This window comes from Nyctibius grandis, chromosome 16 (assembly GCF_013368605.1).
Source record: "Nyctibius grandis isolate bNycGra1 chromosome 16, bNycGra1.pri, whole genome shotgun sequence".
NCBI lineage: Eukaryota > Metazoa > Chordata > Aves > Nyctibiiformes > Nyctibiidae > Nyctibius > Nyctibius grandis.
In genome coordinates, this window is record NC_090673.1 from 5,890,498 (window position 1) to 5,904,928 (window position 14,431).

Sequence of the window (14,431 nt, forward strand, 5' to 3'; positions counted from 1 at the left end):
GGGGCTGGGGGGTCCCTGTGAGCCGGGCAGGGCTCGGCAGGGCCGGCGGGGCCCGATCCCGGGGCTGCGGGGGGGTCCCGTCACCGGCGCGGGGGGTCCCGGGGGGCCCGACCCCCGGGGGGTGAGCGGGGCCTGGCGGGGGGCGGGGCCTGGCGGGGGGCGTGGCCCGATGGGGGCGTGGTCTGTTTGGGTTGGGCGGGGCCTGATCGGGAGGGGCGGGGCGATCGCGAGCGAGCGTGCCGCGCTCGGCTAGGTTCGCCTAGCACGCCGGGGAGAGCTCTGGGCTCGAGCTCTCCGGTCTGCGGCAGCAAGCGGCGCGGCGATTGGAAGGGGTGGGGGGGAACCACCGAGAGCGGCGGCCAGAGCGGCCCGTGACAGCCGGAAGTGCGGGGCGGGGAGGCCGGAAGTGCTGCGGGAAGGAGGCGGGGCAGCGGAGCCGCCGGAGCCGCCGAGGTGCCGGGGGTCGGCCCGGGGGCGGCGGAGGGGGGTGTGGGCCCCCCGGGGCGGGCACGGGGCCGGGGGAGGCCGGCGCGGGGGTGCCCCCGGGTGCGGGCCTCCTGGTGCGGGTCTGCAGGTGGCCGGGCCGTGCCGGGCCTCACCCCCGTTTCCTTCCAGGCGCGGCGGCAGAATGACACGATGGAGGCGGGCGGCGGCCCCCTCCTCCCCGACAGCGTCCTCTACGAGATCTTCCTCTACCTGGACCACGTAGACGTGCTCTCGGTGGGGCTGGTGTGCCAGCAGTGGCACGCCGTGGCCCGCGACGAGTTCCTCTGGAAGGAGCTTTTCTACCGCTACTACCGCGTCTCCCGGGAGGTGCCCCGGCACCCAGGTGCGCTGGTGCGGGGGGACGGGGCCGGCGGGGCTGCTGCGGGGCCGGCGGCCTGCCTGAACCTGCCGGATCGGGGGGGCTGCTCAGCCCCGGGGCCTCTGATGGTCCCTCGGAGGCTGTTCTCCGGGTGATGGCACCCAAAACCTCCCTGCCGTGAGCCCAGAAGGGAAAACCCTGTCTCTGTGCTGCCAACCCTCTGGTGTCGAGGGGGATGGAGCCACTGAACTGTATCACGTTCGCAGCTACAGGCGTGGGTGGTGATGTGCAGGTGAAGGGCTCTGGAACTGGCCAAACCCTTCAGAAAAGGGTGTCAGATGGTTGAAAATGCTTCGACTTTCCCGTTCTTTCACAGAAAGGCGGTTTCTGAGCTCTCTCGGGGCAGGTGCTCTCTGGTAGCTACAGCACAGCTCGTCTGGGCGCTGCTGCTGCTGAGGGAGATCCCGAGGAGACGCAGTGAGTCACTGTGAGCTGCTGCATCAGAGCCCAGCTGGATTCCCTGATAATCACTGCTGGCTTTTCCTGATCAGGACCTCACAGCAAGCCCCTGCTTCAGGCTCTGCCACTTCCTCATCAAACTAGGAAGAGCTGGAAGTGCACATTAGCTGATCAGACTATTTCCATAAGACGTAGGCAGGAGCTGCAGCTGCGCTGTGGAGGGAGAACGCGTGTGCCTGCTGTCTGGAGAGGGAGGTGGGTGTGCAGCCATTTCATTGTACAGTGGGCAAATGCTAAGGCAGTAGCAGACCCGTGTTGCGAGGGCAGGTCGGACTTGATCTTGGCCTCGGCTTGCAGTAGGAAAATGACCCATTAACTGTCGGCATCAACTGAGCCTGGCAGGGCCTTCCCCAGGTAGTCTCGGTGGTGGCAGTCGTACAACCACAGGTCTGTTCCCTGCCAAGTGTCAGGTGCTGGAAGGACTTTGGTGCAGTCTGGAAGGGTCACGCAACACTGTCACACCAGCTGAGACAGACCTTGGGGACCTGTGACACGAGCTTTTGCTGCCACAGCAGGTCTCTCATGGAGGCCATAAAGCCCGTACCCAGTGTGCTGTGGAGGTCCGGGAGGGCTGAGCTCCATCCTCCACCCCCAGGATGTGCACAAGGCTCCCAGCAGTGGCCACGGCCAAGGGAATTGGCTTCTTCATCTTGAGTTGCAGTTGCCACAGAAGGACGGGAAGAAACGTTGAGGATCAAGCAGTGGGGAGCCCATGTCCCTGCTGTGGGGAACACCCGTACAAAAGGGCTCTGAGAAGAGATGAGATGTGGATGGGACAACTCGGGCTGCGTCATTTCACTTGTGCAGACCCTGTTTGCTCTGTGGGGTCGAGGACGTTATCTTTAGGTTTTCTCTGAGGCTCTTTGACCAGGCTCGTTCACTTCCAGCCTCCTGGCGTGAGTGAGTAAGCTGCCAGCCCTGTTCTTTAGCACTAATAGGGACTGAGCAGTCGGTGTAACTCAGCAATGTATTCGGGCACCTCCCAGGCTGCGCTTTGGGAGCTGGGAGGCAGCTCCAGGAGGCAGCGGGGGCAGAGGGTGGCTGGCAGGCCCAGGAAGGGGCTGAAGCAGGAGGCTGGGGAAATGCCCTGCCTGCCCTGGGCAGCTCTGTGGTTTGGGGAATGGTATCCAGTGGGTCTTGAAAGAGGAGATGTTGGGATTGCTTGGCCAGGTGGGATCTGTCCAGACTGTTTCCCAGCCGGATGGGCCGGAACAGGGAGCTTCGGAGGGGGATGAAGTGCCCAGCCTGGTGAGGAATGGTGGGATGTCCCGGCAGCAAGCTGCTCCCCGCCTGCAGGACCAGGTGCCTCTTGGGCTGCAGCGAGTTCCAAAAACAAACCTTCAGTCCTGTTCAGTGTAACTAGGGAAACTGGCCCTTATCCATAGACATGTCTAATCCTCTTTGCTTCCTTGGGATTTGCTGCTGCAAGAAGTCTGGAGGCTGCCTCACCAGGCACTTCGTTAAAAATCCACTGTATTTTTCTCTTTATTGGCCATCAGTGTGAGTTCTGTGAGCGTGCTCCAGGCTCTGCTTCTGCTGGGCTCCTCTTCTGTCCTGGCGCACTGTGTCCAGCTCCCGTTCTTCTCTCTTGTTTTCTCTAGTCTCTTATTGCATGGCGATGGTTTTTTCCTGGTCTCATACCCTTTCTGGAACCTTCTTAATTCTATGTTAGGCAAGATAAAGATAATCAGAGCAGAGCCTGGTACCCTGAGGAGCCACTTCCCTCTCATCACATGATAGATTTGTTTGCTGGAGCACGTCTGCAGCTCTGACAGCTGGTTTATCCTGAGCAAGGCTTTTGTTAGATCGCTAGCAGCTATGCCCTGCGTGTTTCTTGCAGTGGCTGTACTGGTTTAGGAGGTGGTGGTGTGGTGCGGAGTTGTGTGTTTACTGGAAGAAAAGATTTTTTGTGTGTGTGGGAGTGGGGAAGCTACTGAGAAAAATGTTAAGCCCTGCTAAGTCGGCTGAAGTCGTAGGGATGGTGGCCCCAGCAGAGCTCCTGGCATTGCTAGTGGCAGTCAGGACTGCGCTTTATTCATAGAATCACAGACTGGTTTGGGTTGGAAGGGACCTTAAAGACCACCCTGACAGGGAAGAATTTCTTCCTAATATCTCATCTAAATCTCCCCTCTTTCAGTTTAAACCCATCCCCTCTCATCCTGTCACTCCATGCCCTTGTAAAAAGCCCCTCTCCAGCTTTCCTGTAGCCCCTTCAGGCACTGGAAGGTGCTAGAAGGTCTCCCCGGAGCCTTCTCTTCTCCAGGCTGAACAGCCCCAGCTCTCTCAGCCTGCCTCCATAGCAGAGGGGCTCCAGCCCCCTGAGCATCTTTGTGGCCTCCTCTGGACTCGCTCCAACAGCTCCGTGTCCTTCTGATGTTGGGGGCCCCAGGAACACTGATTCTGTGGCTGCCGCGTTTAGCTCAGGTCTGTCACTTCCCTCCACTTACTCTCCTGTCCCGTGTCCCTGCTCATGTGTTACAGCTGCTGTCTCCTGGTATGATGAGTTCCAGAGGCTCTACGACACCATCCCTTGCGTGGAAGTGCAGGCCCTGAAGGAGCACAATGACCAGGTTTTGCACCTCAGCTTCTCCCACTCTGGCTGTCTGTTTGCATCGTGCTCCAAAGACTGTACCGTCAAGGTAAAGCGGCAGCCTCCCCTGCACACCCCTTCTAGCTTTGATTTCGGGGGGCTTCGCTGCGAGAGCAGCCTTTAGGAAGTCTGTGGAGAGGAGAGGTTTGACCAGGTGTCCCTGGACTTGGTCCGGTTGCTGCAGATGCTGAGTTGTTCTCAAAGCCACAGGACTAATGACTCCTGCAAAGGGAGCCTTGAGGGCTGTGGATTCCAGCTCCAGCCTGTGTGAAGGCAGCAGAGGTGCCTGCCTGGCTCTGGTTGCTGTCCAGGTGCACGTCAGTCCTGCTGTGCTGTGGGTCTCTAACAAAGACTGTGGAGATAATGATCCACTGCAGAAGTTGTCTTGTGTGAGTGGTTGTCTTGGGTGAAATCTCTACACATGCTGAAAAATCCTGCCGTGACAGCCCCATTCACTGTCTGAACACCTTCTCCGTGGCTGATGGAGAAGCAGTCCTGCATGTAGCCGCTCTCCAAAGCTGTTGGCCATTTTCTGTCAGGGGAATTGACAGGCAGACTGGGACTGGGAGGCAGTTAAATAGGGTCTTTGATATTTTTTTTTATCTTGTCCTGGTGGGTGCTGGCACAACAGATAAAGTGGAACTGCTCTTGGGCTTCTCAACAGCTTCCTGACTGTGTGTCCGTCTGTCTGTAGATCTGGAGCAATGAGTTGGACATCTCCCTGCAGCACAGCTCCAACATGAGACCGTACAACTGGAGCTACACGCAGTTCTCCCAGTTCAACTCCGATGACTCCCTCCTTCTGGTGTCAGGTGTCTTTGTGGGGCCTCACAATTCCTCGTCAGGAGAGATTGCCGTGATCAGCATGGGTAAATACCGCCCTCGCCTTCACCGGGGCTTCCTGGGAGGTGTGAAGTGGTGGGTGCTGGGTTCCCTTCCTCTTCAGGTGTACGGTGGCCTTGACCTCTGCTGGTCCTGCCTTCCACCATCTGTGCAAAGGGGTCCCAATCGCAGTTTCATAGGGTGAACCTTCCGGATAGCCTTAGCTCTGCTCAGGTCACCATCTCACCACCCAAAGGCAGCGTGGCATATATTTATTCTCACTTAACTTCTGTCCTAAGTGACAGTCTGGGCAAGACAAGTTATCTGCATTACCTCTTGTCTTGAAGCCACTGTTTCGGACTCAAGTGGTGCTAGTCCCACCCTAAGGTCTCACGTGGCTTCCTGAGGCACGTTCATCCAGGTGTGCTTCACCTCTTCTGCCACGGCTCTGTGAAACTCGTGTATCCCAACTGCATTGTCTCTCGCCATCTCTGTGCTACAGCTGTCTTGCTCGGAAAGGCCCTGAGCCCCAGGGGCGGGAGTGAAGAAGTTCTGTACGTGTTTGACTTGTTCTTGTCCTTGGAATTTCTGCTTTGGGCCACGCTCAGAGAAAGGCTGGCTGCCCTTTTATTTTGGTTTCCCTTGTGCGTGCTCTCCCCGCACATCTCTGGAGAAGAGAGAAATAATCTGTCTCCATAGTAGCGACTGGAGCTGGGCAGTGGTGGAGCAGTGTCAGCTCAGCTGGTGGTGGAGGTGCTGCATCAGTGCCTCTCCTGCGGAGACTCGAATCCACTTCCCATGTCTTCTGCCACGGTTTCTCCAGAGCCCTTGCTGGCAGCCATCACCTCACTCTCGTGTTTCCCTACCCTTCCAGAGAACTTCACGCTGCTTTCCAGGGTGAGGAATAAACCCTACGATGTGTTTGGCTGCTGGCTGAATGAAACCAACCTGATATCTGGCAATCTGCATCGGATTGGGCGGATAACCTCCTGTTCTGTGCTGTGGCTGAACAACGCTTTCCAGGTGAGGTGCCTTTGTTCCAGCTCCACAGGCAGTGCAGCTTCCTGCTGGCTCCTGGGGGAGGAAAAGCTGCAGAGGACGTGTGTGAGCAGGGAAGAGCGGCCCTGTCCTCCCTGTTTGTCTCCTCTGACTGGCCCTCAGGATCTTGAGCTGGAGGCAAGCCTTGCATGAGGTTTCTCCACACTTGGTGTTGTGGAACCCATTGCAGTATTTCAACTCTACCCTCAGATTCCATTAACTCTTGCCCAGTTAACTGGGATGAGGACTGGATTGCAGTGCCCTAGAGCATTCATTGCTCAACAGGAGAGCGGCTGAATTGCAGCGGGGTTGCTGAGGTCCTTGATAGAATCACAGAATCGTTTTGGTTGGAAAGGACTTTTAAGATCATCAAACCCAACCATTAACTCAGCACTGCCAAGCCCACCACTAACCCATGTCCCTCAGCACCACATCTACATGGCTTTTAAATCCCTCCAGGGATGGGGACTCCACCACTGCCCTGGGCAGCCTGTGCCAGTGCTTGACAACCCTTTCCATGAAGAAATTGTCCCTGATCTCCAATCTAAACCTCCCCTGGCACAGCTTGAGGCCGTTTCCTCTTGTCCTGTCACTTGTTACCTGGGAGACCGACCCCCACCTTGCTACACCCTCCTTTCAGGCAGTTGTAGAGAGCAAGAAGGTCTCCCCTCAGCCTCCTTTTCTCCAGACTAAACACCCCCAGGTCCCTCAGCCGCTCCTCATCACACTTGTGCTCCAGACCCTTCACCAGCCCCATTGCCCTTCTCTGGACTCGCTCCAGCACCTCAGTGTCTTTCTTGTCGTGAGGGGCCCAGAACTGCACACAACAGTCTGGCACATATCCGAGCAATGTCTGTTCTCCCACTTGGCAGCTCAGTGCGTTGTTCCCGGGAGCCTGAGGCAGCTGAGGGGCTGAGCTCAGCCCTGCCTGGCCTCGCTGACATCTCTGTGGGCTGAGTGCTGTCCCTGATGCTGTGATGAGACCTGGGGATCAGCGTGTGCTGGCCTTAGACTGCTTGTTTGCTGCTTTTTCATTCTCTGGCACTTGTGCTGCTTGGATGTGTTCATCTTCCGTGTTTTGCCTCTGTCTCAACGTCACAGCTTCACGCCCTGGCATTTTGTGGTTTTTAACATGAACGATTGATGCTGGCCCTGGGTGAAGCCCTCTGGTAGCAGAGACCCTTCCCATAACCGCACCTCTGTGCTGCACTGACACTACAGCGTTAACTCTTCCATCTCCAAGAGGCGAGGAAAGACCTTGCCCACTTTGGCAGGGTTGAAGCGCGGCCGCAGACTGCCAGAGCAGTTGGGCAGGAACAGATGTGCTGCTTGTCTCTGGGAGCAGATACCCAGGCTGGTCCTGCTGAGGGGCACAGGCGAACTCCAGGAGCATGGAGGTCCTCTGCCTCTGCTGCACCTGTGTTTATTGCAGAGGCCTGATCCTGAAATTCTTGTAAAGCGTCGAGCAGCACCAGCTGATGACCTCAGGCAGGGGGGTGGCAGCAAGGCTGGCCCGGCCTCTGTGTTTCCCAGCTCTGCTGTTGTCTGCCTGGAGGAGCTTTTTGTCTCGGTGTGCCCGCCTCCAGGACAGGGAGGAGCATGACAAAGCTGGGCAGCCTCTTGGGCCAGTTCTCGGGGTCAGTGCTCTGTATCGCAGTGCAAAGAGAGGTCGGTGCGTGGCTGGTGTCCCCTGTGCCAGCTCAAGGTCTGGGCAGGTTTGAACTGTAGGAGTGACATGAGGTGGTTCCTGCTCACTTCTCCTTTCTGCTTGCAGGGCATAGAGTCCGAGAACGTGAATGTAGTGAAGAGACTGTTCAAAATCCAGAACCTGAATGCCAGCACTATCCGGACCGTGATGGTGGCTGACTGCAGCCGGTACGATTCCCCAGACCTGCTCCTGGACTACGAGGAGCAGCTAGCTGCTTCCTCCACCTCCACCTGCCCAGTCTTTGATCTTGGCAGTGACAGCGAGGAAGAGGAGGCCAAGCCCAAGCAGACTCCGGAGCCAGCAGTACAGGAATTGCTGGATGACGGGGGTGTGACAGCGGAGGATGGGCTGCAGCAGTTCTTTGATGATATCATGGAGGGCCGCGTGAGGCCTGCCATGACCGAGACGGAGCTGGAGACGAAGGTGGCTGAGCTGTTCGTACGCAACAGAACTAAACCGCCCGAGCTGAACCTGCTCTCCACGGACAGCAACAGCAAGACAAAATACTTAATCTTCACCACGGGATGCCTCACCTACTCCCCGCACCAGATAGGTAAGGCTGTGGTGAGCCCAGGGCACGCAGCCTCCCTGGGGGTGTGGGCTGCAGCTACGCTCTGGATTTGAATCTGGAAAAGACCTGGTTTATTTGCTGCCTGTTTGTGGTGGGTGAGTTGCAGTTTGGCTGCTGGATTCTCGCTATGGGAGGGTTATAAGATGCCCCCAGTCACTGAAGGGGGTTCCACCCAGCACGCGCTTGCCTGTGGGTTATTTGTTGCTACCAGGCTTGACACGTGGCCAAACAAGAAAGTTGTGGCGAGGGCCGAGCAGAAGATCAAGAAGGAACCCCTGACTTACGGACATGAGCCATGAGTTGCATGCAAGGATGTGAAGGGCAGCGATTGCCCTGACAGAGGCACGTGGAAGGGCCTCAGTGCTCTTGTCTTGGGGCACTAGGGAGGGCATCAGGGCAAGACTAGTTTGAGCATCTCGGAGTTCACCTGCGTGTTGCTTGCGCAGCTCTGGGGAGGCTGAGCCCTGCCTGCCCGGGTGCCTTGGTGGGCTCCCACTGCCCGGTGTGCGGTCGCCCTGCGCCACAAGGCCCTTCAGCCTCAGCCAGCCAGTGGGGCACCCCTGGTTTGGTACTGAAGAGGCTTCACGGTGGGTTACTGACTGCTTCAGCGGGGGCTTCCGTGGCAAGCTGATGCCAGGCAGCTTGCTGGCGCTCAGCCTCCTTGCTCAGCGGCGTGCAGGGGACTGTCGTTGCAGCACAAGCCAGGCAATGGTGCTGCTGGTGACCTTCCTCTGGGTGAGAACTTCCCTTGCTCATATTGTTGAGGCACTGGGACTAGCAGGGTCTGAATTTACAGGAAATCAGTGCAGTGAGGAGCAGAAGCAGGTAGTCTGGCTGCTGCTGCAAAAGCCCTTCAGGCTGGCAGGGAAGTTCAGCAGTAAAGGACCAGATGGATCAGTGGGAATGTGGGGAGGGAAGGAGAGCTGCTTCCAGGCAAGGAGACTCTTCTGTAAAGCCAGATGGTTTCAGTTCCTTTTGCTGCTTGCCCAATTACAGCTTCGCTTCCCCGCTGCAGGCTCTTCTAACCTTCCTGTTACCTGGTCCTGCACCAGTACAGCCCAGTAAGGCAAGGAAAGGCAGTTCCCAAAGCTGTAGGCAACTGGGAGAAGAGTCACTTGCTCTTTGCCCACCTAAGTGAGGAATGTGACCTGGACTGAGTGTAGCTCTGCTCTGTGCTCTTGTCCGTGGGTGTACGGACAGACGGGTGGACAGATGCCTCTGGACGCAGGGCGGATGGTCTGCCCCGGCTCGGCCCTGTGAGCAGCGCCGCGTCGTGAGCCGTGAACGCCGCGTCGTGATCCATGAACGCTGCCTCACAGGCTGGGGCCTGCATGGCGTGAAGGCAGAGCGTAGCACAGAGGCAGCACCTGCCTTTGGGCTCCACCGACGTCCAGCGCAGCCTCCCAGGGCCGTGGGTTTTGGTGCCTTTGAACTCCGGTGACTCCCTGGCTGGCAGCCAGCGCCCGCGGCACAGACTGGCTGTTCGGAGGGACGAGCCCTGACTCGGCTCCTCTCCCAGCCATGAGTCACCGCAAAATGTTATGTTTGCCGGTCGGTTTGTGTGTCGAACCACCCTGTGTGCATCTGCTGCCTGCCCCTGAGGAGCTGGGGCTTGAAAGAGCTCCCTGTTGTGCTCGTCCCTTGCCAGGCTGCTGGGCTGGAGCTGCTGGTGGGAGCCACGCTCCCGGCTGCTGGGCATCGGCGCTGTCTTGCCTGATCTGCGGCACGCCAGCGCTTCTGCAGGCGTTTCCTTTGAGCTCCTGTCTCCCTTGGGCTGGTGGTGGGGTTTGAGTCATGGGCAAAGCCGCCTGTTCCGCTGGCTTGTGCGTGCGGGAGCCATGGAGCTGAGAGCTTAGTGCTGCAGAAGTGAGGCAAAGGATGCTGGCGAGCGATGCCAGCTGGGTGCAAGAGCGAAGGTCCTGCGCTGCCCGGGTTCAGCCACGGTGATGTTGTGACTTGAGGTGCAGTCTGGTGTCACCCTGCCTTGGGGGTCTCTGGGAGAGGGTTAAAATCCAGGGTGTTGGGCAGCGATTCCCTCGGAGAGGCAATGGGATGGGTTATCTTCCAGCTCCTCTTGGGCCCACTGAGGATTAAGCCCATGTGTGCCCAAGAGCTGCTGAGGCTCACGGGAGTCCTTCAGGAAGCTGTTGTGGATGGTTTGTGTTTGGGACCTCTGTCCCAAGCCAAGCCCAGGGATTCATTTAGGAGAAAAACCTTTCTGCAATGAGAGTGTCTCCCAGGCCAGCACAGCTTCCTCGTGCTTCCGAGTGGGCTGGGGGGCCTGGGGCTGGGCTGGGAGCGAGGGGTGGCTGCACCAGCCGTGTTGGCAGTGCGAAGGGAAGCCTGGGAACTTCCACCAGCCCCACTGTCTGCTGGCAGCAGTGGCAGAACCACCTGATTCCACTTTCTGTCCCCAAGGGATTAAAAGGATCCTGCCCCATCAGATGACGACTGCCGGGCCGGTGCTCGGGGAGGAGAGGCGCTCGGATGAGTTCTTCGACTCGCTGGATCACGTCATCGACATCCACGGGCACATCATCGGCATGGGCCTGTCTCCTGACCACAGGTGAGCGTGGCGGGGCGGCAGTGCTGGCTTCAGGTGCTGCAGGGGGTGGGTGATGGCTGCTTTGGGGGGTGAACAGGAGCAGAAATGGCTGCAGTGGATGACGCAGCCTGTGCAGTGGATGATGCCCGCCTGTGCAGGCCACTCTGCTCCTTCATGTGCCGTTTATGTCCTAGTGCTGATGGCGTTTGTACGGTCTGAGCATCTCCCCAGACCTCGGCAGGAATGCTTTCCTCCCTCTGCGCTGCTGAGCCTGGTTCAGGATAGGGTCAGGCAAGGAGCCACATCAGAGCGAAGGAGCTGCTCCCAGCAGCAGGTCTTGTTCCCGAGGTAGATCAATACACTACTGTCCTTAAAGATGGTTTTAACGGGATTAAAGAGGCTTGACCTCGCCCCAAGGGCCCACCAACCCAATTGCGGTGGCCCTTTCCTTTCCACATGGGGCAGAAAGTGGTTCAGCAACATATTTCAGCCTGGATTTTAGTGAGCAGAGCTGCAGGTTTGTTAAGGACCAAACTCCTCGGTCCCCGCCCTGCCTGACCTGCGCTGTGCACGTGCAGCTGGAGCTCCGCGAGCCTGGTTGCGTGCGGCGAGGTGCAGGGTAACCCCTCTGCTCCTCTCCCCAAGGTACCTGTACGTGAACAGCCGTGCCTGGCCGCGGGACTGCGTCATCTCCGACCCCATGCAGCCGCCCCCCATCGCCGAGGAGATCGACCTGCACGTGTTCGACCTGAAGACGATGAAGGAGGTGAAAAGAGCCCTCCGCGCCCACCGCGCCTACACGCCCAACGAGGAGTGCTTCTTCATCTTCCTGGATGTCAGCAGGGACTTCGTAGCAAGGTGTGTGGTGATGGGGGCTGGCAGGATCCTAACCCCGCAGCCGGGAGGGCCTCGGGGCCGGCACTGCGGGGTGGCTTGTGCAAGCAGGGCTGGGCCACGCGCTGCCAACTCCTGTGTGGTGTGAGCGGTGCAGGAAAGGGTTGGTAAAGAGCAGAGGGGCTGAATCGGGGGGTGCTGATAAAGGCTGTTCCTGCTGCGAAATAGGTGAGGAAAGGGGGAAAAATTTGGGGCTGTGGCATGTTTGGCAGCAGGTGGCAAATGCCCTTCTCCGGGGCTGCAGGGGAGTTAAAGGGGCTCTTCAAACAGCCGCTGGCACCCAGAGGGAGCTGGCCGGCCCGGGCTGAAGCTCCTGGGTGACAAGGCTGCAGGTTGGAGCACCATCTGCCTCCATCTGCGGGGCAGGAAGCGGGTGGGGAGCAGCAGGTTATCGGGGCTGCTGGGGCGATGGCCTTACCGGTGTCTTGTCCACCGCAGCGGGGCAGAGGATCGCCACGGCTACATCTGGGACCGGCACTACAACATCTGCCTGGCCAAACTGCAGCACGACAACGTGGTCAATTCGGTGGCGTTCAGCCCGGTGGAGCAGGAGCTGCTGCTGACAGCCAGCGATGACACCACCATCAAGGTCTGGCGTTCCCCTCGCACCGTGCGTGTCCGGCAGGCCAGGAAGCCCAGGCCCAGGAAACTGCTCTTCTCGTGGCTCATGAACCAGAAAAGTTGAACCCGGGTACACCTGCTCCTGCAGCTTCCTCACTGCAGCCACCTCCTCTGGAGCTTGCAGAGCTTTGAGCCCTGCACAATAGCTCTGGGCACACGAATCCCATCCGCTGCGTCAGGAGGGATCCTGGCCGCGGGAATTGCTTCCTCCTCGGAGCATCTGCTTCAAAGACAGAACGTAAGAGCCGAGGGCCCGTTCCTGGGCCCGGCGGGCAGCAGCCCGAGCTGGTCACTGCAGGGTGGGCTCCCCACAGCTTCTCACGAACGCTGCTGCTTGGTCACAGCTCGCTCTGGGTGAGCTTCGGTCTCGGAGAACAGACTGGGGCCACGTCTCCAGCGTCTGTACGGTGTGAGCCGGGACGTGGCTGACCTCGCCAAGAGCTACCGGCTGCAGAGCACTGGGCAGCCGCCGCGGTGCGGCGCGGTGCTGCCTTACTGCAGGACTCTGTGAATAGAGTAGTTTTATTAATGTTTGTTCATCCCAAACCTCCACGGGCAACTCGTCTGGCTGCTGGGTGTGCCCAGTGCCTCCTCCCACGTGGCATCTCGGCCCCGGAGGGCAGCAGGGACTGGAGGGCAGGGGGGAAGGCAGGGCTGAGGGGTCCTGGGTGGCGTTTTGGGTGGCCCCCAGGGACGCAGCCAGTGCCCTGTTGATGCCTTCTGTTAGCAGCTACGTGTTGGTATCACCCGTTTCCAAACTTGAGGGTGGGGAGGGCTGGTGGTGACGTGGTGCTGGCTTTGCCCTTGTCTCCCTCTGCTAAGCAGCACTTAATGAGCTGTGGCATTGGTGATGTGTTTGTGCGCGGGGATCTGCTGTCCCTTCCACGGGGGCAGCCGTGAGGACGGCTGGTGGCTCCCGTGGCCACCTCCCGCCCACGCTACTCAACTGGTGGCTCTTCAGGTTCTCTTGGTATGTTCTCCCTGAGCAGGTGGAGGCAGCCGGGGGTGGCTGCAGGTGTTCCCCCCCAGGTGAGCAGCTGAGCGCAGCCTTCCTCTGCCTGAAGTGACAGTTGAATAAGCTTCCTCCCACCCCGCTGGGGGTTCGGGGATCAGCTCCTCCCGGGGACCCCTCCGAGGGCGGCGCTGGCTCACTTGACGCGATGACGAACGCGATGGTGTTTGCTCTGTACCTGCCCCTGAAGCGTTTCTCCCTCCAGCAGGTACCCAAATGTCAGAGTCTAAGATTAAGCTCCTACTCTTGCCTTGGCCCAGATGGCTGGGGCCGGCAGTGTCCCCAGGCGCTGTGGTTGCTCCTGGGAGCTGGGCTGTGTCTGGAAGGGAGCCGCGTCCCAGGCAGGGGCTGAGGGAGGCGTTTCGGGGCTCCCCTGGGAGCTCTGGGGGCAGTTGTCGGTGCCACTCACAGCCTGGGGTTGTAAATAGACTTAATGGAGGCAGCGGCTACTGCCTTGAAATGCACTGATGGCTTCAACAGCTCCTGCAGCCCTTGGCAGGAGGGTCGGACCCGCATTCTGTGCCCCAGCCAGTGCCCGTGGCTTTACCCAAACCCCCTGTACTCAGGTTTTCTGCCATCACAGGACTTCCCAAAACAAGGGAGTCCTTTGTGTGTGTGCACAGGATCCCCGTCCAGCTCTGTCCAGCCACACCACAAACAGCCTCTCCCTTCCTCCCTCCTCCCCCAAGATGGTGAAATCTGCTCTCCCTTGGCTCGGGGTAGGAGCGAGCAAGGCACGGAGGGGATCTGTTTGTACCGAGTTTTGCTCTTCACTACGGCATTAAATAAATATTCTGCTAAAGCAGCTCTGCAACGTGAGTTTGGCTTTGCTAGAACAGTACTCAGAGCAGAGCTGAGGCCCAGGGTGTCACAGGGCCGTGCCGGAGCAGCTGCCCAAGGTGTAGGTACCGGCCCTGGGCTGGAGAGGGCAGGCAGCGAGCTGGGAAACAACAGGGGAGGAGAGAGAGAGAATCCTCCAAATCTCCTTCGCCCTCATGGAGGAGGACAGGACAGCCCTGGAAAGGGGAGCAGCCATTCCTGGCAGCCCCAGGAAAGCTCTTCTCTGCCCTGGCCAAGTGCCACAGGCTCCAGCACAGTCCAGGGCTGGAGCATCTGGGCTTCTGTGTCCTACTGCTGCGCCTTGTCCCAACAGCCCTGTGGCCCCATGGACATGTGAAGCTCCAGCAGCAGGGCTGGGTCCCCTCCCAGCAGCTCCTTCCCTGCCTGCTCTGGCCCCCTGTGCTTGGAAGCCACAGGAGCTGGGGAAAGCTCCCAGCACAGCACTAACCCCCTGCCCCAAGGTGAT

At 59.1% G+C, this 14,431-nt stretch overlaps 1 protein-coding gene across 2 annotated transcripts; it reads left to right on the forward strand.

Annotated features, from left to right (window-relative positions):
- Positions 1–400: 400 nt before the first annotated feature.
- Positions 401–13,930, forward strand: FBXW5 (F-box and WD repeat domain containing 5). Of its 2 annotated transcripts, XM_068413763.1 has the most exons (10): positions 401–453; positions 616–829; positions 3,806–3,963; positions 4,609–4,783; positions 5,611–5,759; positions 7,549–7,649; positions 7,737–8,035; positions 10,472–10,619; positions 11,244–11,456; positions 11,931–13,930. In XM_068413763.1, the coding sequence occupies exons 2-10, from the start codon at positions 637–639 to the stop codon at positions 12,175–12,177; spliced, it is 1,683 nt and encodes a 560-aa protein (XP_068269864.1). In that variant the 5' UTR covers positions 401–453; positions 616–636; the 3' UTR covers positions 12,178–13,930. The 2 variants fall into 2 exon arrangements, with proteins under 2 accessions (XP_068269864.1, XP_068269863.1); XM_068413762.1 differs by having other exon boundaries at positions 7,549–8,035.
- Positions 13,931–14,431: the final 501 nt, after the last annotated feature.